Consider the following 23,864-nt stretch of genomic DNA (forward strand, 5'->3'; position numbering starts at 1 on the left):
AGATCCCGAGTTATGTGCTTGACCTCGGTTTCTGCGAAGCGCCCAAAGTGTTCCAGAGTTTTTTCCAAGTACCTCTTCATATTTGGGTCCTTTACCTGATATTCTCCACTTATTTGGGAGGTCACCACTTGTGAGTCGCTATATATCATCACCTTTGTAGCACCGACTTCTTCTACCAGCTTCAATCCAGCAATCAAGGCTTCATACTCTGCCTGATTATTTGAAGCTGGGAATTCAAATTTTAGGGAAACCTCTATCTGGGTTCCTCTTTCATCTACCAATATTATGCCTGCACCGCTTCCTGTTTTGTTGGAGGATCCATCTACATAGAGTTCCCATGTAGTTGGTTTTTCCTCCTGATCCCCTGCGTATTCTGCAACGAAGTCAGCGAGGCATTGGGCTTTAATCGCCGTCCGAGTTTCATATCTTAAGTCGAACTCGGAGAGCTCTATTGCCCATTGAACCATTCTCCCTGCAACATCCGTCTTTTGGAGAATTTGCTTCATGGGTTGGTTCGTACGGACTCTTATTGTGTGAGCTTGAAAGTAAGGCCGTAGCCTTCGTGAGGCTACTACTAAGGAGTAGGCAAACTTCTCTAGTTTGTAGTACCTTAGCTCAGGGCCTTGTAGAACTTTACTGATGAAATATACTGGATGTTGGCCGACCCCGTCTTCTCTTATCAGGGCTGATGAGACAACCTTGTCTGCTACAGATAAGTATAGGACGAGGTCTTTTCCAGCTACGGGTCGGGTCAGAATAGGAGGTTGGCTTAAGAACTTTTTGAACTCCTGGAACGCCTCCTTGCATTCAGGAGTCCATTCAAACTGACATCCCTTTCTCAATAAGGAGAACAGTGGAAGGGATTTTAGTGCTGATCCTGCCAAAAATCTGGAGAGGGCTGCAAGTCGGCCATTCAGCTGCTGGACCTCTCTCAAACAAGTCGGGCTTTTCATTTCCAGGATAGCTCTACACTTATCGGGATTGGCTTCGATCCCTCTTTGTGTTAGCATAAACCCTAGAAAATTCCCTGCTTCCACCGCGAAGGCGCACTTTGCGGGATTTAGTCTCATCCCGTGCAGCCTTATGGTGTCAAAGACTTGTGAAAGGTCTGACAAGAGGTCGACTTCCTTCTTGGTCTTTACCAACATGTCGTCGACGTATACTTCCATTAGGCTCCCAAGGTGAGAGGCGAATACCTTATTCATCAACCTTTGATATGTGGCCCCTGCATTTTTCAATCCAAATGGCATGACCACGTAGCAGAAATTAGCTCTGGGTGTGATGAATGATGTCTTCTCCTGATCTGGCTCATACATTGGGATTTGGTTATACCCCGAGTAGGCGTCCATGAATGATAAGTATTGATACCCCGAGCTGGAGTCTACTAGGGTATCGATGCTTGGTAGGGGATAAGGGTCCTTGGGACAGGCCTTATTTAGGTCGGTATAGTCGACACACATTCTCCATTTGCCATTTTGTTTTTTGACTAGCACTACATTGGCTAGCCATGTTGGGTACTTGACTTCTCTGATGAAGCCAGCTTCCAGGAGCCCCTGTACTTGCTCTTCTACTACTAGGGCTCGTTCTGGGCCGAGCTTGCGTCTTCTTTGCTGTATAGGTCGGGATCCCGGATAGACTGAGAGCTTATGGGACATGAGCTCGGGGTCTATCCCAGGCATGTCGGAGGCCTTCCAGGCGAAGAGATCGGAGTTATCTCTTAGGAGCTTAGTCAACCCTTATTTTAGGGTTTCCCCTAGGTTGGTTCCTATGTGAGTATTTTTTCCTTCCTCTTCGCCGACCTGTATCTCCTCGGTTTTTTCTCCCGGTTGTGGTCGCAGCTCTTCTCTAGCCCTTGCGCCACCGAGCTCTATTGTGTTAACTTCTCTGTCTTTTCCTATCAGGTTTAGGCTTTCATTGTAGCATTTTCTTGCCAACTTTTGATCTCCCCTTACCGTTTCTATCCCCGCTGAAGTCGGGAATTTCATGCAAAGGTGGAGAGTGGATACCACTGCTCTGAGTCGATTAAGAGTAGCTCTGCCGATTAAAGCGTTATATGCTGACCCCACATCGATGACTATGAAGTCTATACTCAGAGTCATTGATTTTTCCCCTTTCCAAAAGTGGTGTGGAGGGGCAAAAATCCCAGTGGTTTTATTGGCGTGTCCCCTAATCCGTATAAGGTGTCTGGGTAGGCTCTTAATTCTTTCTCATCCAACCCTAGTTTGTCAAAAGCGGGCTTAAAAAGGATGTTCGCTGAGCTTCATTGGTCTACTAGGGTTCTGTGGAGATGGGCATTTGCCAGGATCATAGTTATTACTACTGGATCATCGTGTCCAGGGATTATTCCTTGCCCATCTTCTTTTGTCAATGAAATGGTAGGGAGGTCGGATGACTCCTCTCCGACCTGGTAGACTCTTTTGCGAGAGGATTTGGTGAGTCCCCCTCCCGCGAACCCCCCTGAGATCATATGGATATGTCTCTCTGGAGTCTGCGGTGGTGGGTCTCTTCTATCCATATCATCTCGCTTTCTCTTTCCATGACTGTCCGACCTTTCTATGAGATACCTGTCAAGCCGACCTTTTCTAGCCAGCTTTTCTATCACATTTTTAAGGTCGTAGCAGTCGTTTGTGGAGTGACCATATATTTTATGGTACTCATAGTAGTCGCTGCGGCTCCCCCCTTTTTTATTTTTAATGGGTCTAGGGGGCGGCAGCCTTTCAGTATTACAAATCTCTCTGTATACATCCAATATAGAAACTTTCAGAGGAGTATAAGAGTGGTATTTTCTTGGCCTCTCGAGACCGAGTTCTTCCTTTTTCTTGGTTTCCCTCTCCCTCTCTTTTGTTGAGGGAGGGTGCCCAGGTCGCCAACTCAGGTCTCTCAGCTTAGCATTTTCCTCCATATTGATGTACTTTTCAGCTCTTTCCTGTACATCACTTAGAGAGACGGGGTGTCTTTTAGATATGGACTGTGAGAAGGGACCTTCTCTAAGTCCATTGACTAACCCCATTATGACTGCCTCTGTGGGCAGGTTTTGAATCTCTAAACATGCTTTGTTGAACCTTTCCATATAAGCTCGTAAGGATTCTTCGACCTCCTGTTTTATTCCCAGGAGGCTCGGTGCATGTTTCACTTTGTCTTTCTGGATAGAGAACCTCATCAAAAACTTCCTTGAGAGGTCTTCAAAACTGGTGACCGACCTCGGGGGGAGGCTGTCGAACCACTTCATCGCTACTTTCGATAGAGTGGTCGGGAAAGCTTTGCATCGCGTAGCGTCGGAAGCATCAGCTAGGTACATCCGACTTTTGAAATTGCTTAAGTGATGCTTCGGATCCGTGGTTCCATCGTAGAGGTCCATATCGGGGCTTTTGAAGTTCCTCGGAACTTTTGCCCTCATTATGTCCTCACTGAAAGGATCCTCCCCTCCTAGGGGCGGTTCTTCTTGCTCGTCACGGGAGTTTCGACCTTTGAGGGAGGATTCTAACTTTAAGATTTTTCTTTCTAACTCTTTGCGTCGTTCCATCTCCTCGTTTAGGTTCTTTTCAGTCTCCTTTTGTCGCTCTCGTTCTTGTTCTAACTGTTCCAGGCGACTGTGGACTAATCCCATGAGTTCAGTTGCATGGGAGGGTCCCTCTTTCTCTGATTCGCGCCCTTCTGAAGAGTTCACCTTTGGATTTTTTACTCCGGAGGTACCTTCCCTGTGTTGATCATTGGTTCCCTGGTGGAGGGTCAAGTCTGCATCATTATTACCTGTGTTCAGATTCTCTTGTTCAGAATCTGACTCCACATGACCCTCTTCGGGGGATCTGTCCGCCATCACTGGTTGATCTCTCGGGTCCCCGGCAACAGTGTCAATGTTACGATGGGTAACCGGAGATTGATGGGCTGGATAGCGTTGGTTGGCCCAAACGTATGAAGAAGGAGGCTTTCAAGTGGGTCTGCAACTCGGGGGCCTCCGTCCGACTTGTGCTCATGAAAGAATGGGGGATGGTACCTGTAAAGACACTCCAATGCCTAAGTCAGCAAGGGTGTGAGCAGGTCTAGAGAGTATTGGGACTTGGAGATACCTGAGGGGTGTCAGTGTATTTATAGTGGTGAACCAATAACCACCGTTGGAGTAGTGCCACCTCTTTAGGGTGTTAACCGTCCCATTATCTTAGGGAGGTTATGATATGGCTCTTGGAAGTGGTTAGAGAGATTCTAGGGGCAGTTACTCATTTGAATGAGTGTTTATCTGCCAGCTAACCCTCGTGCCCGACTTCTTTAGAGCAAGTCGTGGTGAGAACCAACTTCATAGGACGAAGGTTGGTATTGGGTGAGGCTCAATCCGTGGGATTAGGCCTTTTGTTTGGACATGGACCTTTACTGTTGGGCCAGGGTATGAACAAATTTTATGTTTATTTAACTTAATATTATATTAATTTTATCATTTATAATTATATTATATCCTTAAATCTTTATTGTGATTCATACAACAATGATATTTGAGTATCCAATTTATTTTTGAATTATTATAATGAATTCTCACACAAACAATTATTCTTAATACCATTTCAAAAGGATTAAGATCCAAAAGGATTGCGGAGGGGGATCCTATGTTTTTGTGAGGAGAGGAGACATCATTGAGTCCAACCGGAGCTTACTCTGGCTATTTCCGTGCAATGTTTTTGTTTTATTGACCTAAACTTTCACATTTTCCACTACATCACATGCAGCATTGTTGAGTGTCCAAATTTACAAATATAATCCATCTAATATTTAACTGTTACTTCATGATACAAAGAACTAATATTTGTTAATTGTGGATTGAAAGAGGAAGCAGAAACCAGAAACAGAGGTCAAACGTGTGGTCAAACAACTCATGGCAATCATCACATGATATTCATTTGCCAACATTTTCTTTTCATTGCTGTATACTGATATTATTACAAGCCAAATAATAGAGTACATATCACATGTAAACAATCATGAACCTTGCACAAAATGAACTAGATTCTAAGCTGTGATAAAAAAATATATTAAGCATCATCATTCTTAATGTGCAAGCTCAGGGAAAGACAAGCCTATTGTCTTTAAATTATTGGTTTCTTTTATTCTAGAAGTGGATAATCAGTGTAACCAATAACCGGATCAGGAATATAGAATGTTTGGCGATTGTACTTGTTAAGAGGGGCATTAAGTGCAAATCTCTTTGGTAAATCAGGATTAGCCAAGAACCAACGACCATAAGCAACAAGATCTGCCCTGTCTTCAGCTATGGCTTTGATCCCATCCTCTCTGTCATACCCTCCAGCAACAATGAAAGTGCCATTGAAGGCCTTTCTCATTGGCACCAAACTGTGAGGGCATTCCACCTTTTCTCCAACAGTTTTCATCCTCGGTTCAACCATGTGACAGTAGAGAATACCATATTTGTTGAGTGAATTAACCATGTAAAGCCCCAATGCTTCAGGGTTGGAGTCTCCAGACTCTGCATACTCTGCATAAGGTGATAGTCTAATTCCAACTCTTTCAGCTCCTACCTCATTCACAACTGCTTCAACAACTTCCAACGGAAATCGACAACGGTTCTCAAGGGATCCACCATATTTATCTGTTCGATCATTCACTTTGTCTTTCATAAATTGTTCGAGTAAGTAGCCATGAGCTCCATGGATCTCAACCCCATCAAAACCTACAATTTGCATCCCCAAAAAGTATGTGAATTATAAATTATTGGAACACAGGATGAAAGTGAATCGGATTATGAATGAGGTCACTCACCAGCTTCTATAGCATTTCTTGCAGCAAGTCTGTAGTCATTGACAATAAGAGGAATTTCTTCCGTTTTTAGCCTCCTAGGTGGTGTGAACTGTGCTACATCAATGCCATTGCTTCTGATTTGTGGTGTGAGTGGCTTGTCAGTGGAAGATATTGGAGCTTCCCCATTCGGCTGATAACCTATTCAATGCATATCGCGCTACAGTTAAACATAAATTTTAACCTAAAAGTTCTTGCATTTTCATAGTTAATTGATAAAACAGTGAAAAAAAGAATAAGATGAATTGGGAGAGAGCGAGTAGAGTACTTGAATCAGAAACTCTTCCAACATGCCAAATCTGGCAGAAGAAGATGCCGCCCTTGGCATGAACAGCATCGACGATGGGTTTCCATGCTTCCACTTGCTCCTTAGTCCATATTCCGGGTGTGTGGGGATAGCTTTGGGAGTAGTACAAAACAGCGTGGGGCTGTGGAACATTGTTGTAGGACCTCTGTCTGGTGAGTGGCGCCAACACAACCCTGTGTGATAAATTGAACTTCCCCATCTTGTATGGAGTAAGGAGAGGATTAATGGCTGAAGAATCCAGAGCTGCCATTGTCGAAGCCAAAGAATAGTGGAATATGAACAAATAAGTAAAGGCAAAATTGTAAGGATACAAAAGATTAGTTATTGGGTATTTATAGAAGGTTGAAGGAAAGGAAGGGGGGGGGGGGGGGGAGGGGGGGCATAAAGGGTGAGGTGACGTGTGCAATGGCGTTTGCAGGACCGACAGGAGGTCAACTTTGACTACCAACTCCTCTAATTTCCTTCATCTATGTTTATGGACGGCTACAGGTGCGGCTAATAATATATTACCAAGGCTGCGTTTTGGAGACAGGGAGATAGACAAAAATATTTGAGGGTAGATTGAGGTTGAGAGTAAAAAATTATTAATTGAGATCTGGATTCAATTAAGTTTTTGTAATATGTTTGAATTAATCTCACTAATTGAATAACACGAATAATATTAACAACGACTCGTATTTTTAAGTTTAATATTTAGATAATAACTAATTAATTAAAAAATTGAATTTAAATTTAAATTTTATTTTTTTAATTTATTATTCGTGTTGTTTACTATATGCATTATTTTTCTATATTTTTTTATATAAAATATATTGAATTGAGTTATGTCTAAATATCATGTTATGAATAACTACAAGGACTCCTAATATTACTAAGACTACGTTTTAGAGACACGAAGTTAGACATAAATATTTTCAGGATAGATTGAGGATGGAAGACAAAAAGTATAAATTGAAATAAAGATTAAATTAAATTTTTGTATTATATTTGATATAAAATTAATTTTGTTAGGTGAATAATGAGAGTTGCAAATATCATGAATAATGAGTCGTGTTTTTAAGTTCAGTATTCAGATAATAATTAATTAATTAATTAAAAATTTTAATTTTAATTTTTTTAATTTGTTGTTTGTGTTGTTTATTATATGCGTTGTTCCTTTATGTTTTCTCATATTAAATATATTGAATTGAGTTATGTCTAAGTATCATGTTTGGTTTAATATAAATATAAAGATTGAAGAATAAATTTAAAATATAAAAAATTAAATAAGAGTATTTTTAAAAAGAATGTTATTAAAGTTTAGTTTTTTATAAAAATTTTAGTCTTTTTTATCTTTATTTTTTGAAGGTATTGAAAAAACTAAAATTTTAATTTTAGCCTTTAACTACTAAACACAATACTCACTGTTAGTCTTTTAGTTTCAGTTTTAATTTTTGAATATAAATCTTACTTAAAAAATAGAAATTAAATTAAATTTTTATATTGTGTTTGATATAAAATATATTGAATTAAGATAAATATAAAAATTAAATATAAATTTAAAATTTAAAAAATTAATAAAAAATTTATGAAAAAATGTTATTAAACTTTAAAATTTCAGTTCCTAGGGATTCAAATTTTGTATCCCTAAATACAACCCTAGTCTCAAAAAACAAACCCGGCTTAAACGAAGATATTTAATTATCTCAAGGTGCTATTTAATTACATTAATCAACCATTAACCATCAGCTTTGACAATGGGTCCGTATGACGACACTACTGTCATCGCATAATGGGACTAGCAACCAATTTACAACACAATTACAATTTACAAATGTACCTGGCCGCTAAAACGTCTATATTAGTCCTTTACCATTTTCCATTCCAGGTTCGTACTCTATGATTGGATTATTCTTGAAAATGGATTCTTTCTATTTTTTTTAACACTTAGAGAAAATAAAGTATGATTTTTCACTTTTAATTTTATAAATAGGACCAAAATTAAATAAAAAAATAGTAAAAAGTGAGATCTTACACTAAATACTGTCCAATTTTTTTTCATTGGAAAAAATCCATTCCCAACTATTCCCCAAGTCAAACTCCTCACGCCACCACAAAAGTGGAAAGCTTAACTAACTACTACAGGGTTCTATCATTTGTTGTCAAATGTCAATGATACAAAACCAGTTATGAGGGACGCAAAAATTATATTCATCATACTTAGATTAATAGGTAACTCTCAAACTTTTTGCTATTCAGATTTTTATAATTCTACAAGGTGACTTATTATCAGGTATTTCATCGCACGAATCTGGAAATTTTTTGGTTATATTGTTTTAATCATCCAGATTTAATGTAAGAAATATTAACAATGACCGATTGATCCTTGCATCGATTCATAACGGTTGAATGTTTCCTTTTAGTCCTAGCCTCCTAGACATTTAGAATCCAGCTCTTTTTTTAGAGTTTGGAAATGACAGCATAAATAGGTTAGCCAGGTCGATATCTTATTGGACTGTGAATTTATTTGGTTTTTGGGTCGAACTTAAATGGATCCACGACTGCACCTGCTGGAGGGATGTAAGACTATGAAAAAGAACGTTTATTAAAAGTGATACTGGAAGCTATTTAAATTTTTGCTTTTTTTTGTTTTTCAAAAAGTATGAGCGAGGGATGTAGAGTTCCTTTTTTAACATAAAGAAATTTTGAAGTATTGAAGTAGAAAAGCATTGAATTTCTTCATGCGGATCAAGAAGGGAGATCCTCCTCAGAGGAACTCTTCTAATCTAATAGAGTCTTGACACATGACAAATTTATTAAAAAAATAAATTAAAATATATAACATATATATTAAAATAATAACTAAATTATAATTAATTTATTAATAATTATAATAATTAATTATATTAAATAATTATATTTTTATTTATATTAATAATTTATATTAATTATTTAAATTATATTAAATATTATTTATATTGTTATATTAAATTATAATTAATTAAATCTGTTTACACAAAAATATAAATTTAATTTTTATACTTTACAAAATAATTTTTAGTTAAGTTGTTTATTTTTATTTATAAAATTTAAAATATTAATCATGTTATAAAACTAAGTAATTTGTCGTCGATTATAAAATTTAACTATATTTTTTTATATTAAATAATTTTACAAATTAATTTAATTTTGAATTATATATTATATATTATTATTATATATGAATTTTTTTTCTTGAATATTAATATTTTTAATAGTGAATTATTTTTGAATCTATAAATTTAAATAATATTATTATAAAAAATAATAACTACATTAATTTTAATTACTTTAACTAATTAATTAAGTGAAACTACAATAGAAAATAAAATTAGTTTCTCCTAATGAAAAAAAAAGAAAAATACTTTGAATTTCTATTTACTATTCATGACACAAAACTGATGTGAAGTTATTTTTTACTATAGATACAACCATAAATAAAGACTATAATAAATTTCCTATTAGAGATAGTCTTAAGCAACCTACCTAGAGTTGGCAATCTATATCCTACCGCAGGTACTCAATCCGAGCCAACCCGTTTGGATAGGGTTGTCTACCCTACTCGCAGGGTGCGGTGTGAGTTCGCTTATGGGTAGGGTAGGATACGGGTTCAGGGTATACCCTATCGTACCCTACCTGCACCCCTAATATATTATATAATATATATATAAAAGTCATGTATATAGTAAAGAAAGTGAGTGTTGAACCCAAATTTTTCTCTTATAAAAATTTGAAATAACTATTAAACTAGTTGATGATCATATTATTTGTAATTTTATGTTAGAATTTTTTAAGATTTTATTATTTTTAATTTTAATTTAAACTTAATTTTTTATTTTCTATTTTATTAATATTTATAAAATTTGGAATAGTTAAATTTTTTATTTGTTTAAAAGTTTTTTATTTTTCTGTGGGTAGTATAGGATTTAGAATTTTAGAATACGAGTAGAATTAGAGTTAAAAAATTCTCAAAATAAGATATGATAAAATTTTAGAAAAATTTTCAACTCATGATAAAATTAAGGTAAAATCTAAACCCTAACCTAACCTATCCTAATCATTACCAGCCCTAAACCTACCCACTGAATCATTTGCATTCATACCTTAGCCAAGAGGCTAGTCATCATATTCAGTATGCGGTACAATGTTTTGAAACTAATAATTTTTTTCTACAATTAATACTTAATATTTATGAAGAGTGGAGCATACGACAAGGAATTAAAAACATGAGAAATAAATGGTAACTAATAAATAAGTTGAAGACATAAAAAAAGGTATACATATTTGTCTCTAAATTCATGATGAATATAAAAACTAACAAGCATAATGTCACGATTTTAAAATGCTAAAACTAATACTCTAATAGCATGGATGGATATAAATATAAATATAAAAAAGATTTTTTAAAATAATAATATTAATAAAATAATAAAATAATATTTTAATCATTTTTAAATTTATAATATTTATTTTTTATGATATCTTCTTAATCTAATAGTAATTAATAATAATTTTTTTAAAGTGATAATATAATTTTAGAGGATCGGAATCGATAAATATAATTGCATTATTGCATAACTGTATAACTGATAATCTACGCATTATCCTACACGCAATAAAGTGATACTTTAAAAATTTTACGTATATCGAGCTAGGTATCCAAAAAAAAATAAGGAAAAGCATATTCGCAGCTTGAATTGAATTGAATCACTTTTCTCCTTTGCTACGGGACCTGTTCGGCTGTTCCTTACTAAAATAGTTTTTTGGCGGTGAGAGAGAGAGAGAGAGAGAGAGAGAGAGAGAGGGAGAGGGGAGGGAGGCGGAGAGCGAGGTTCGCTGCTTCTGTTGTGTTTCAATCATCCATCCAAACGCCAATTGCGTGCTGTTAATGTTAATGTTTATCCCCTTCTTCCATTTCTTCCTCTTTTGACTTTCTTCTTCTCTCTTCAACTCACTTTCTTCTCTTCCAATATTAATGGCTTCCTTCTTCCTTCGCCGCAAAATATTCTCTCGCTCTCTACTAGGTTCGCTCTCGTTACTCTCTTCTTCCGGCTATCATTTCCGTCCAATTATTCATTCTCCGTGCAAATTTGTCCAGGTAGTAAGGATCCTCTTCGTGCCTACTTCCAATTCAAATTTGATTGCTTAAGTAGTGCTTCTTCCACCAAGGTGCATCCATACACCACCTCTACTCATGGTGCCATCAGAAACGATTTCACTGACTTGACGTAAGCTTACATTGCATTGCTTTTCAATCTGCTCTCTTTACATTAGTTTCGGAACATTGCACGAAACCTGTTTGTGATAATGCTCTTTTGTATTCGTTACTGAAATTCTTAATTGCTATTTATCATTTGATAATTAAGTTAAAAGCTGCACTGGCATTGATATTGATTTTATCATTTTATGGTTCTGAAGCCTCATGATTGATTTTTGGTTGTTTTAGCTCCCCTCATACTTGGTATCCACAGGCCAGAAGGAAACATCGCAGGATTATCCTGCATGTTGGTCCCACAAATAGTGGTAAAACGCATCAGGCTTTGAAGCAACTTGAGTCAAGTGATTCTGGTAACTCCATTTTTACACAGTGTAGGATAGCCAAGAAAGAGGGAGGATAAGAGCTTTGTAAATGGGTTAAGTATTTTTGCGCTATGCAGGTTTATATTGTGGTCCTTTAAGATTGTTGGCATGGGAGATAGCAAAACGGCTGAACAAGGCAAATGTTCCTTGTGACCTTATTACTGGTCAGGAGAGAGAGGAGGTTGATGGTGCCAAACATAAGTCTGTTACAGTAGAAATGGCCGATGTATCATTTGATTATCAGTGTGCCGTCGTTGATGAAATTCAGGCAAGTCAATTTTCCATTGTGAATCCTTTTTTCAAATTGTGTTCTGTGTAGCTTGTAGGAACATTTGGTTTCATATGAGGCTAGATTATAAGTTTCAGGTTCAAGTCTCATCTTGATTGTGTCATGTAAGTTTTTCAGTTTCAAAACTGTTATTAATTTATAATTAAAAGAGTATCTATTTCAGTGAAGTGTCTACATGTGAGGAGGCATAGGTAACTCAGGGAGATATATTTATTTTTTTATGAAAATACTACCTTATAGGTTTTTCATTGGTCTACTAGTTGTGACTTATTTCCACTACTAATCTTCATCTATCTTTCTGCATCCAGATGTTAGGATGTACTAGCAGAGGTCATTCATTTACACGTGCTTTATTAGGAATAGCTGCTGATGAACTTCATCTCTGTGGTGATCCAGCTTCTGTTCCCCTTATTCAAGAGATATTGAAAGTTACTGGTGATGATGTTGAGGTATCAGAAAAACATCGCCTAGACCAAACAAGCAATTATTTCCTTTTCTTCTTTTATTTTGGTGGTGGTGGCAGTAAGCAATGAGGGCCAAGCCAGTAGAGTAGACTGATTATAGTTATTGCTATTTTCATTCATGTGGATTTTCCATTTTGGTAATTACTGATCGATAAAATTCTCTCCTCCATGTGTGCTGCAGGTTCACTATTATGAGAGGTTATCACCCTTAGTGCCATTGAAGGTCCCTCTTGGATCCTATTCTAATATAAGAAATGGTGATTGCATTGTAACCTTTTCACGCCGAGACATTTACAAATTAAAGGTGAGATCTTACAATTTTTATATCAGAATATCTTTTTTTTTTGTGAATTTACTTGCATATTTCATTCGCTTGTCTTATATACACAATGGACTAACTAGTAAAAGTTGGCATTCACATTGTTCAGAAGAAAATTGAGAATCAAGGAAAGCATCTTTGTTCAGTAGTATATGGTTCGCTGCCACCAGAAACTCGAACAAGGCAGGTGTGGACTCTTACCTAAGTTTTAATTTCCCTGTTGACTTTCACTTGTTTCACGGAAATCTGATATTTGAATTTTAAGTTTTACTCTTTCCATACAAAAATTTATGCTATTTGTTTCCTTATTTAGAAAACTTCACGTGTGTCAACAATTGACAATAAATATCATGCTAGCCAAAATCAGTTGTGCTCCAGTGTTATTTATAATGGATTGTATTTGGATGGCAACCCTTAAGGATTTTCTGAGTTGAAATTTTAATTAGGACTTCAGGCAAGCATGTTCAATGATGCAACAAGCGAGTTTGATGTTCTAGTGGCCAGTGATGCCATCGGAATGGGTCTTAATTTAAACATATCTAGGATCATATTTTCAACATTGAAGAAGTTTGATGGTTTTGAATTTCGGGACCTGACTGTACCTGAAATAAAACAGATTGCAGGTAACACAAGATTCAACTAAGTAGATAGACACCTTTTTGAAAAAAAGAAAAAAAAAGTCAAGAATTGTACTTTATGTCATGTTATTAGAAATTAATCAAATTATATTTTTATATTCTATTCAAATTTGGAGACTTGGATATTTGAATCTTATTTTATTCCGGGGTTTTTGAATGCATATTATTGCAGGGAGAGCTGGTAGATATGGGTCAAATTTTCCTGTTGGAGAAGTAACATGCATAAATGCAGGGGATCTTCCCTTGCTTCATTCATCTTTAAACTCCCCATCACCCACGTTAAAGGTAACTTGACTTCGATCACCCTATATGTATGTGTTCCTGGACCAAAAAAGTTGATGAAGAAGAAAAAATGAACAAGAAGGCTCACTTTAAGTATGAATCACTTTATGTCAAGCCTTTTGTTGATAACTTGATATGAATAAATTTCTATTTCAAGACTTCTATTTTGATGATTTATGTTTAACGCTTAATCTGATGCAGTGTGCTGGATTACTTCCTACTTTTGATCTAATGTATATGTATTCACGTCTGCATCCCGAATATGGTTTCTGTCAAATACTGGTATGGTATATCTTCCTGTTACTGCCAGCCCTATCTTCCAATCTTTTATCTATTGGTATAACAGTCAAATTGTTTACCCTATGCAAATGAAAGTATCAAGTTTGGTGATTGGTAATTACTTGCTAAGAGAACAAGATGATTTATCCGCTCTATCCATCAAACTATCAACCTTGAAGATCACTAAACCTGTTAACTTGTAAATGTTTTTATCTTGTAATTCCCAAAACTAAATGTTGATTAAAATTCTTTTATGTTGCAGGACCATTTCCTTGGCAATGCCAAATTATCCGCAAATTATTTCATTGTTAATTGTGAACAATTATTGGTATGTCTTTTTTATAGACCCATTTAATTGCCACCATTGCATAAAAGTATTGGAAAATTTTCAAATGTAGGTGTTCCAGTAATTTTAACTGTTGGTTTCAATTAATATATATTATATATATTTTTTATAATTGAGATCAACGGTTAAAACTATTGAAACATCGATGTTCTAGGTACATTTGAAATTCTTCCAAAAGTATTTCCTTTTTATTCAGCAGAAATATCAATTACCAAATATTTCCATTATTTGATTATCGTTTATTGACTTCTCTTCTAATTATTATGTGGGTACATGGTGGCACTAGAAAGTGGCTGCTGTTATTGATGAATTCCCCCTATCATTGCATGATAAATACCTTTTTTGTATCAGGTACATTATGTTTTCAGAAAATAACAAATTTTCAGAATGTAAGGCCTAGTTTATAGGATTGTTAGATGAATTGAAAACCCAATGGAATGAACAAATTAGGGTGCCCGAACTTTGTATCACTTAAAATTTTCAAGGAATTAGATAACAAATGCCTTTAAGTAGATAAGAATAGTAACTTGGAAGTTTTTGAAGCATTCAATACATTGAAAGTGTATTGAAAATTTTAAAAACTTGAATTTTCAATGAAATCTTCCTTAACAAGTCTCCTTGTTAACCAAATCCAATTTTCAGTCCAGCTGACATGGACGATGAGATCTCAGCTCAAGGCCTGACACAGGTAGTAACAATATTTTTTCATAAAGTATGTTGTCGTTACTTTGAATGGTCATAAGTATGACACAACTTATGATGAACCAGTTTGCAGAGAACTATGCAAAGAGAGGCCTTGTTCGGCTTCGAGAAATATTTACACCAGGGACACTTACTGTGCCCAAGACACCGGCTGCTCTTAAGGAGCTTGAATCAATCCACAAGGTGAGGGTTTTTATTTTTTATTTTTTTTCAAAAATAACCTTTAAAATTCTTTTTGGGTTCACATGAAAGGTGATGGTCATGCATAATTTCCATCACTTCAATGACCATTTTAATAATCTCGTGCTTTACGGAATGGGCAATATTTTCTTTTGTTAGGTTGGTGAAATATTTTTACGTCCATTTTTCAACTGATATTATAAATGGTGCCTAAATGGTAGGTTCTTGATCTCTATGTTTGGTTGAGTTTTCGATTGGAAGAATCTTTTCCAGACCGGGAGCTGGCTGCATCCCAAAAGGCCATTTGTAGCATGTGAGTTTCTTGCCTTGTGTTAATGACTTAATGTGGGTGTTGCCCATTTTACTCCTGACGATATATTTATGAATTTGAATTTATAAGGTTGATTGAAGAATTCCTGGAAAGACTAGGGTGGCAGATGCCAATGGCCAGAAGGTTGCCTTCGCGTAAAATGTCGACTTCTCTGTCATCTCATCATCACACTAGGCGATCTTTATAGCTACTTACACCCGTAGTCCTTCACTACACATGTATTCTTTTTTAACAATCCCCTCCCTCCCTTTACATGTATTCATACTGTATACATTGTTTCATAAAAGGAAATTAGAAATTAATTCATATGATTCTTTTTTCACTTTAAATAGAATAACAGATCCAACAGAAAATGCTTGTCAATCTTGGAGATTTTCTTTTCTCCTCTCCTCTTTGGGTGATTTCCTTCCATTGTTCGCTTAGAGCTTTCATGGAATTTTATACCATGAGTATTATAAAACGCACTTGCCTTAAAATTACAAAATGGGTGTTTATAGCATACAAATTCATGAATCCAACTTTGCAAAAGTTAGGCACCACCGTTACTGGTATCATTTTCAGAATATGTAGGTTCCTTTTTCTCATGGGAAGGGGGTGAGGGGATGAAATGAGGGAATCCAATCACAAGGAAAATTTGCTTTCTTGGAACTGAATCCTACTTCCGGAAACACCACTAACTAGTAACGACTAACGAGATTGTTGCGTTGGATCCGTGCCATCAAATCCTCGATGTGTTGCTTCTCTTTGATCATGTTCTTGGAGTCGAGTTCTCCCAGCAGTAGCTTCAGCGTGACTTCCTTTGGAGTTAATCCCTGCAACACCATCTCCTCAAAGAATGAGGAAGCACTCTCAAGCTTTCCGCTTCTACACACCATGCACCAAAAAGCGTGTAAGTTCCCACTTCGGGGCATAAATCATTTCTTAACATGTGATCCAACAGAAACCTGAGCACCTTCATCCTCTTTTTCCTGCAGCACATCTTCAACAATGGATGATATGTCTCAAGTTCAGGCTTACATGAGCTATCTTCCATCTCCTTGAGCAACCTCAGGGCAGTCTCTTCCCTCTGGTGAGTACAAGCAATACTAATCAGAGTATTGTAAGTCATCACATCCCTCACAACACCTTGCTTTAGCATATCCTCAAACACATCACGAGCATCTTTAGTCCTACCAGCTTTGCCAAGAATGAATATCAATGAGCTATAAAATGCCGTGTCAGGCACACACCCATCAACCTTCATCTTTTCATACAACTCCAAAGCTTCTTTGAGCTGCCCTGCCTTCCCAAGAGCAAGTAAGTCACAACATTAGGGGTGCAACCATTTTCCCTCATCTCCTCCATAACTCGGTCCACTTTGCGAAAATTCTTCTCGCGGCAATATGATTCGACGAAAGTATCTATGAGAACGCATCAGGGTGAAACCCATGTTCCTTCATGTCCTCCATTGCTTTCTTGGCCCATTCAAATTTCCTAACTTTGCACCACCCATGTATCAAAACATCGAAAGAATGGGAAGGAACCGAACCCTTGAACTCCAAAAGAGCATCATGGGCATGCTCAACACTATTCCCTTTCATCAATGCATCCATGAGAGCATTTAATATTGCTGTGTCCTGTTTGACACCAAACTTCCCCATTCTGCGAAACACTTCAATGGCATATTCATGCTTGCCAGCCTTTGCAAGCCCCCTCATAACCTTAACCATTAACCAATGTGTCCGAGGTGACGTACCCTTGTTGAAGATGGCCATTTCCTCCACTAACTCCCACATGAGATCGAAATTCTTCGACTTTGCCAGGATATCGACCATGAAAATGTATAGTTGAGGAGAATGCTCATAACCTGTTTGTTTTGCCCATGTGAAAAACCCAAAAGCCGAGACCCAATCATTACTGAATCTCTTCAGAATCTGTTCAACCAAACCTTTTGAAACCTTAAAACCGCTCAGTTGAGCAAGTGGTTGAGCGACTTTCTCAGGAGATGGGTGCTTTTCCTTTAGAAGGGTGGTGATTGCTTCGGCCTCTCCAAGGTTGTTTGGCTGGGAATTTGGGGTGATGACAAATTTGGGAGTGGGATGAATGAGGTGGCCGTCGACCCAAGGAGCAAGTGAAGGGATAACGAAGTCTTCGTCGTAGTCGCCATTGGGAGAGGTTGGGTTTTCGGAGAATTTGACCCAATCAGGGAGTTCGTACGACTGGGGGTTGGCTGCGCGGTTGAATCAGCCACGGTGTTGGAGAAGCGGTAGAAGCCACTGAAAGCGGTGGTTCGTGTAGAAAGATTCTTGCGGACGAAGTGGTTCAGGAATCTAATTTGGAGCAGAACTAAACCGGTGATCATCGAACCGATTAGATTACTGGATTATTGGGTTATTGGTTCAATCGGTAAATCACTGATTAAACTATTTAATCCGGTCCTATATAAATAAAAAATAATAAAAAATGTATATTTTTACTAATACTTTAAGAATATTAAACTATTTTAAAATAATATGAAACAGGAACAATAAGTATTTTGTTATTTTTATTCTATCATATTTTATTTTGTTTTTATATTAAAATAACTATTATTTTTAAATTTTAATAATTTATTAATTAGTTTATATCTATTATACTATTATATACTACAAGTATTGATTAAAAAATAATATTAATATATATTATATAATTATAAAAAAAGAATAAGTGAGTTTATAATTATTGTTAAATAAAAATATAATTAAAAAGATCGAATTTATAACTAAAATTAAAATAAATTAAATAAAAATGAATTATTTGATAAAAAATATTTATATATATTATAATTTGCATATAAATTAATAAGGAACATAATAGCCTAGCGGCATAAGATTTGGTTTACTAATTTTTTGATTAAACCGATCGGTTTAGTCTGGTTTTTATAACTATGATTTAGAAAACATTTTGGCTTTGCTTGAAGTCCCAGAAATAGAAGTCAGAACTGAACTGGTGATTGAACTAGTGGAATTACCAAATTACTAGTTTAATTGGTGGATTATAAATTAAATTAATTAATTCGATCATGTTTAAATAAAAATATAAAATAATCACTTAACAAGCATTAAATTTATATTAATAGACTAATTAATTATAATTCAAATTACATAATCTTTCTATACTCATTTAAAAGATGATGAATTTGAGTCTATTAATCTTTGATAGAAAAAAAAGAAAAACTTATATTAACAGAAAATATATATATTTACTAACATACTAACAACAATCAATTATCAATTTTTAAAAATAACTAATAAAAAAATTTCAATTAACATTAAATTTACATTAAAATAATTAAATAAAATAACAATCAAATATTAAACCTACATTAAAAGAACATCAATTAAATATTAAACTTGCATTAAAACAATAATAATTACAATATTAAAACAACAACAATAAAATAGTCTATACAAATTTCAATTAGCATTAAATTTCTATTTTAAATTTATATTAAAACAGCAACAATTTATATACAAATTCCAATTGCAATTTGTAAAAGTATCATGCTATACAAATTTCAATTATCAATTTATCTATGCTACACTATATTGAAAAAGTAAATAAATAAAAGCTCACCTCTGCAGAAATTCAGAAGCAAAACCAAAGCTTCAGTGTTCTAATAAAATGTCTTCCGATCACAGAACCAAAGCCAAAAGAAACACGAGGCAGAAAGGGTCAAAATCAGCAAAAAGTTACCATTGTAGCTATATTAAAATAGGATTAACAGCAATAATCATCCAAATGGACAAATCATTAAAAATTAATAATTAAATAACTAAAAAAAACTCATCTTGGCTGCACACATAGAAGAGGGAGACAGGACCAAAACATATCGAAGCACAGCAGAAGGGTGCGATGATGCAGAAGAAGACGCATGCGGTGCGGCGTCAAGACGGGCCAGCAAGAGGCAGCGACAGAGAAGGTTGAGGCGTTGGAGAGTAGGTTGGAATCTTGGAGGGTGGCTTCTCTGAAGAGTAGTGATATGACCAGTAAGATCGGTTACGAGTTATAGCTCGGTAACGCCTCAACCGACCATTGGCAATAACTGGTATTTATTCCCGTAACGTCGGATACACAATTAATGCTCCTCCTGAGCGTTACACCTCAGAGAAACGGTCCGAACTAGCATAAAAGCAAAAGATCAGAACGAAGAAGGTACGCAATCTTTCCAAGAAATCTCTCCATATTCACAAATTCTCTCACTGACTTGAGCGTTGGAGTGCCTTTGCAGGTACCTCCCCCTCCTGGTCATCCTTCGCAGAAGACGTTGAAATCGCACCTTCGAGGCATACTGATCTTCCCAAAAGGACGACCTATACCTCAACCCAAGTCGGTAAGAACATTGGCGCTAGAAGGAGGGCCTCGTAAAAAAAATCATCGTTCGTAATAAACCCTAGAGGTCCTTACACATTCCATGGCTGACGTTCCCCCGCCCTCCCCATCCGAACTTTTAAGGATGGTGACCGAGCTTCAACAAGCAAACCAAAGAATGGCGGAGGACAACCAGAGAATGCAGAACCAAATTGCACAACTAGTACAAGCTCGCTTGGAACACAATGATAACAATCATGAAAATAATGAACGAACCCATGTTTCCGAGACACCACAAACTAACAATGAAGGAGATCATCACGATGAAGAGGGCCAGCCGGATAATGAGGATGAACGACCCGATAACTCAACGGGGCCATTCACAGCAGACATAATGAATTTCCAACTTCCTAGACAGTTCACCCTCCCGTCAACCCTAACCCCGTATGATGGGTTGGGCGATCCAAAGCAGCATGTCAAGAAATTCCGATCTATCATGATCGTTAACGGTGCATCTGATCCAATTCTTTGTCGATGCTTTCCATCTTTTTTAGACGGACCTGCACTTGACTGGTTTTGTTCTTTGCCTGCAGATTCGATCACGCTATGACTCCTACATCAGTTCAACACAAAAAGAGATGATATTATCAGGAGATTCTCAATTCTAAGTTAATAAAACCACCTCGCAAAGCAGGCAATTATCCAGAGCCAAAAGGACTCGACAGATCCAAGTATTGCACTTTTCATCAAAAGCACGGACACACGACTGATGAGTGTATCATCGCCAAAGATCTCCTCGAGCGACTAGCAAGGCAAGGCCACCTGGACAAATTTATTTCAGGACATATTCAGAAGAACACTACTCCTGTCCCAGACACGTCGACTGCAAACACCTCCGCTAAAGGGAAAGAAAAGGCACCGTCCCAACCAAGAGGTATAATAAATTGCATTTCAGGGGGCTACGCAGGAGGCGGCCACACAAGCTCGGCCCGAAAACGCACGTACCGAGCTATGTTGACGGTCGCAGACGGACTAAAGGATTCCCAGCCGTTGATAGATGTCCCAGAGGTGACTTTCTGACCAGCCGACTTTAACGGTGTCAGCAGCAACCTCGATGATCCAGTCGTAATCTCCATCCAGCTAGGAGACCTCATAGTAAAGAAAGTCTTACTCGATCCGGGAAGCAGTGCCGATGTCTTATTCCATCCACCTTCGAAAAGATGAAGCTGAGCAGTAATATCCTGCAACCATACTTCGGGGACCTGGTCGGATTTTCCGGAGAGTTACAACCACACTCGGTGAGCAACCATTACATAAAACACAGGATATCCAATACCTCGTGGTCGATTGTTTTAGCCCTTATAATATCATTCTAGGTAGACCATTTTTAAATAAATTTGCTGCAATCGTATCTACTATTCACTTTGTGTCAAGTTTCCTGCAGGACAATCTCATAGGTACAGTTCACGCGACCTCCAGGAGGCCCGACAATTACAATATGCTTAAAGCCACCCAAAAAGCTCGGACGGCAACAAGTTAATTCCATAAATTCCGAGCCAATAACATCAGCCGAGTTGGACCCCCGAGCCGACTTTGAAGATCGGCCTACGCCAAACGAAGACTTGACGAAGATAACATTAGGCAATGATCCGATGAAGTTCACCTTTGTCGGCACTTCCCTCAGCCCGAAAGACAAGGAGAGCCTTGAAAATTTCCTCCGAGAAAATTCCGATCTATTTGCATGGACTTCTGCTGACATGCCAGGAATAGATCCATCGGTTATAACACACAAATTAGCATTAAACCCAGCAGCCCGACCAATCTCACAGAAAAAAAGAAACCTCGGCCTCGAAAAGCGAGAAGCATCAATAAACGAGGTTAAAAAGCTAATAGATGCCAATTTCATCAGGGAAATCAGATTCACCACATGGCTGGCCAATGTGGTTATGGTAAGGAAAAATAATGGTAAGTGGCGCATGTGCGTCGACTTTACTGATTTAAACAAAGCGTGTCCCAAGGACGCTTACCCTTTACCCTGTATTGATACTCTGGTTGATAACTCTTGTGGTTACGGCACCTTAAGTTTCATGGATGCATATTCTGGTTATAACCAGATTCTCATGCACCCAACAGATCAAGAAAAAACGGCTTTCATAACCGAGAATGGTAATTACTGCTATAACGTTATGCCTTTTGGTTTAAAGAATGCAGGGGCAACATATCAACGGTTAATGAACAAGATTTTCGAACAGCAGATAGGGCGGAACATAGAGGTTTATGTTGACGACATGGTCGCCAAAACCAAACCCGGAGACTCTCACATTCAGGACCTGGCCGAAGTCTTCGGCCAAATACGGCAATATAATATGAGGTTAAATCCAGAGAAGTGTGCCTTCGGAGTCCGAGGAGGAAAATTCCTCGGATTTATCCTCACAAGCCGAGGAATTGAAGCAAATCCAGAAAAGTGTCGCGCAATACTCGACATGCACACTCCGTCCACAATCAAGGAAGTTCAGAGGCTAACAGGACGATTAGCCGCTCTTTCTAGATTCTTACCATGTTTGGCCCCTAAGTCTTCAAAATTTTTTCAGTGTCTAAAAAAGAATGCAAAACATTTTGAATGGAATCAAGAGTGTGAAATAGCTTTCAAAAATATAAAAGAATTCCTTTCAAAACCACCTATACTGCAAAAACCAAAGTATGGCGAACCGTTGTATATATATTTGTCTATTACTGACTTTGCCATTAGCTCTGCTCTTGTAACAGAAACAGATAAGAAGCAACAACCAGTATACTTTGTGAGCAAGACCTTGCAGAATGCCGAGCTTCGTTACCCAAAGCTGGAAAAAGCTCGCCCTAGCTCTCGTATTCTCATCTAGGCGTCTTCGACCATATTTTTCAAAGCCACACGATCATTGTCCGAACCGAGCAGCCTCTCCGACAAGTTCTGTCAAAGCCCGAGCTGGCAGGAAGACTAATCAAATGGGCTATTGAATTGTCAGAATTTGACATTCAATACCAGCCGAGAGGGTCGGTCAAGTCCCAATACCTCGTCGACTTTGTCGCCGAGCTCACCGAACCAAGCTCCGACGTCCCAAGTACAGTATGGACCTTGTTTGTAGACGGAGCTTCCAACCCTCAAGGCGCTGGGGCCGGAATATTACTCGAAAGCTCGGATGGCATAGTTCTCGAGCATTCCCTCAGATTCTCATTCAGGGCCAGCAATAACCAATCTGAATACGAGGCCCTCATAGCAGGGCTCAGGTTAGCCAATGATTTACATATCACGACTTAAAGGTTATTGCGATCATTGTTAGTAGTTCAACAAGTAAACCACAGTTTTTCAAACAAAGGACCCGATTTATTGCAATACTTAGATATTGTCCAACAACTGCTGAAAAATTTTTCAAAAATAAACATTACTCACATACCTAGAGAGCAGAACCATAGGGCAGATATTCTGTCAAAATTAGCAACTACACAAGCACACACCGCCACTCTATTACAGTCAACTCTAGATAAACTGAGCATTGATGTATTTACTGTTTTTAACACAACTAATAATGACAATTGGCAATACCCTTACATCCAATATTCGTTCTGGTCTCATCCCAGAAGAAATCCAAACAAAAATAAATTCCGAAGGCAGGCCTCCTACTACACTGTTAAATGACAATCTTTATAGGCGAGGATTCTCTCGACCTTTGTTAAAATGTTTGAACAGGGTAGACGCCGACCTTGTGCTGTCCGAAGCCCACGAGGGCATTTGCGGAATACATTCTGGGGCACGAAGCCTGTCACAGAAAATCCTCCGAGCAGGTTTTTATTGGCCGACGATCCAAGAGGATAGCAAACGCAAAGTACGAACTTGTGAAAATTGTCAGAAGCATGCACCGATCATTCACCTGCCAGCAGAACATCTGCATAGTTCGACGATAAGCTGGCCATTTGACAAATGGGGAATCGACATTCTAGGACCATTTCCCACTGCTCCAAGACAG

General features: G+C 37.3%; 2 protein-coding genes and 1 pseudogene across 2 annotated transcripts; 1 reads left to right on the plus strand and 2 right to left on the minus strand.

Moving 5' to 3' along the window:
* Positions 1–4,834: 4,834 nt before the first annotated feature.
* Positions 4,835–6,416, minus strand: LOC130982855 (12-oxophytodienoate reductase 2-like). The gene is made up of 3 exons (XM_057906974.1): positions 6,068–6,416; positions 5,764–5,940; positions 4,835–5,674 (listed from the first exon to the last, which is right to left on the minus strand). Exons 1-3 carry the CDS (start codon positions 6,354–6,356, stop codon positions 5,091–5,093), a joined length of 1,050 nt encoding a protein of 349 aa, XP_057762957.1. The 5' UTR covers positions 6,357–6,416; the 3' UTR covers positions 4,835–5,090.
* A 4,445-nt stretch (positions 6,417–10,861) lies between these two features.
* LOC130979299 (DExH-box ATP-dependent RNA helicase DExH16, mitochondrial) lies at positions 10,862–15,903 on the plus strand. Its single transcript, XM_057902710.1, has 16 exons — positions 10,862–11,148; positions 11,223–11,352; positions 11,571–11,692; positions 11,782–11,972; positions 12,302–12,442; positions 12,639–12,761; positions 12,886–12,963; positions 13,231–13,399; positions 13,587–13,699; positions 13,898–13,978; positions 14,238–14,303; positions 14,608–14,672; positions 14,964–15,009; positions 15,090–15,206; positions 15,425–15,516; positions 15,604–15,903. The coding sequence occupies exons 1-16, from the start codon at positions 11,100–11,102 to the stop codon at positions 15,719–15,721; spliced, it is 1,701 nt and encodes a 566-aa protein (XP_057758693.1). The 5' UTR covers positions 10,862–11,099; the 3' UTR covers positions 15,722–15,903.
* A 32-nt stretch (positions 15,904–15,935) lies between these two features.
* On the minus strand, positions 15,936–19,804 carry LOC130980544 (pentatricopeptide repeat-containing protein At3g22670, mitochondrial-like; annotated as a pseudogene).
* Between the last annotated feature and the right edge of the window lie 4,060 nt (positions 19,805–23,864).

The sequence above is a fragment of the Arachis stenosperma genome, chromosome 5, assembly GCF_014773155.1.
Source record: "Arachis stenosperma cultivar V10309 chromosome 5, arast.V10309.gnm1.PFL2, whole genome shotgun sequence".
NCBI classification, from domain to species: domain Eukaryota; kingdom Viridiplantae; phylum Streptophyta; class Magnoliopsida; order Fabales; family Fabaceae; genus Arachis; species Arachis stenosperma.

Excerpts from the sequence above, each read along its gene's own strand:
- LOC130982855 (XM_057906974.1), bottom strand. The coding sequence starts at position 6,356 with ATGGCAGCTCTGGATTCTTCAGCCATTAATCCTCTCCTTACTCCATAC. Across the intron at positions 5,941-6,067 it reads TGGAAGAGTTTCTGATTCAA|GTTATCAGCCGAATGGGGAA; the intron begins GTACTCTACTCG and ends TGCATTGAATAG. Across the intron at positions 5,675-5,763 it reads AAGAAATGCTATAGAAGCTG|GTTTTGATGGGGTTGAGATC; the intron begins GTGAGTGACCTC and ends TGCAAATTGTAG.
- LOC130979299 (XM_057902710.1), top strand. The coding sequence starts at position 11,100 with ATGGCTTCCTTCTTCCTTCGCCGCAAAATATTCTCTCGCTCTCTACTA. Across the intron at positions 11,973-12,301 it reads CCGTCGTTGATGAAATTCAG|ATGTTAGGATGTACTAGCAG; the intron begins GCAAGTCAATTT and ends TTCTGCATCCAG. Across the intron at positions 14,673-14,963 it reads AAATACCTTTTTTGTATCAG|TCCAGCTGACATGGACGATG; the intron begins GTACATTATGTT and ends TCCAATTTTCAG.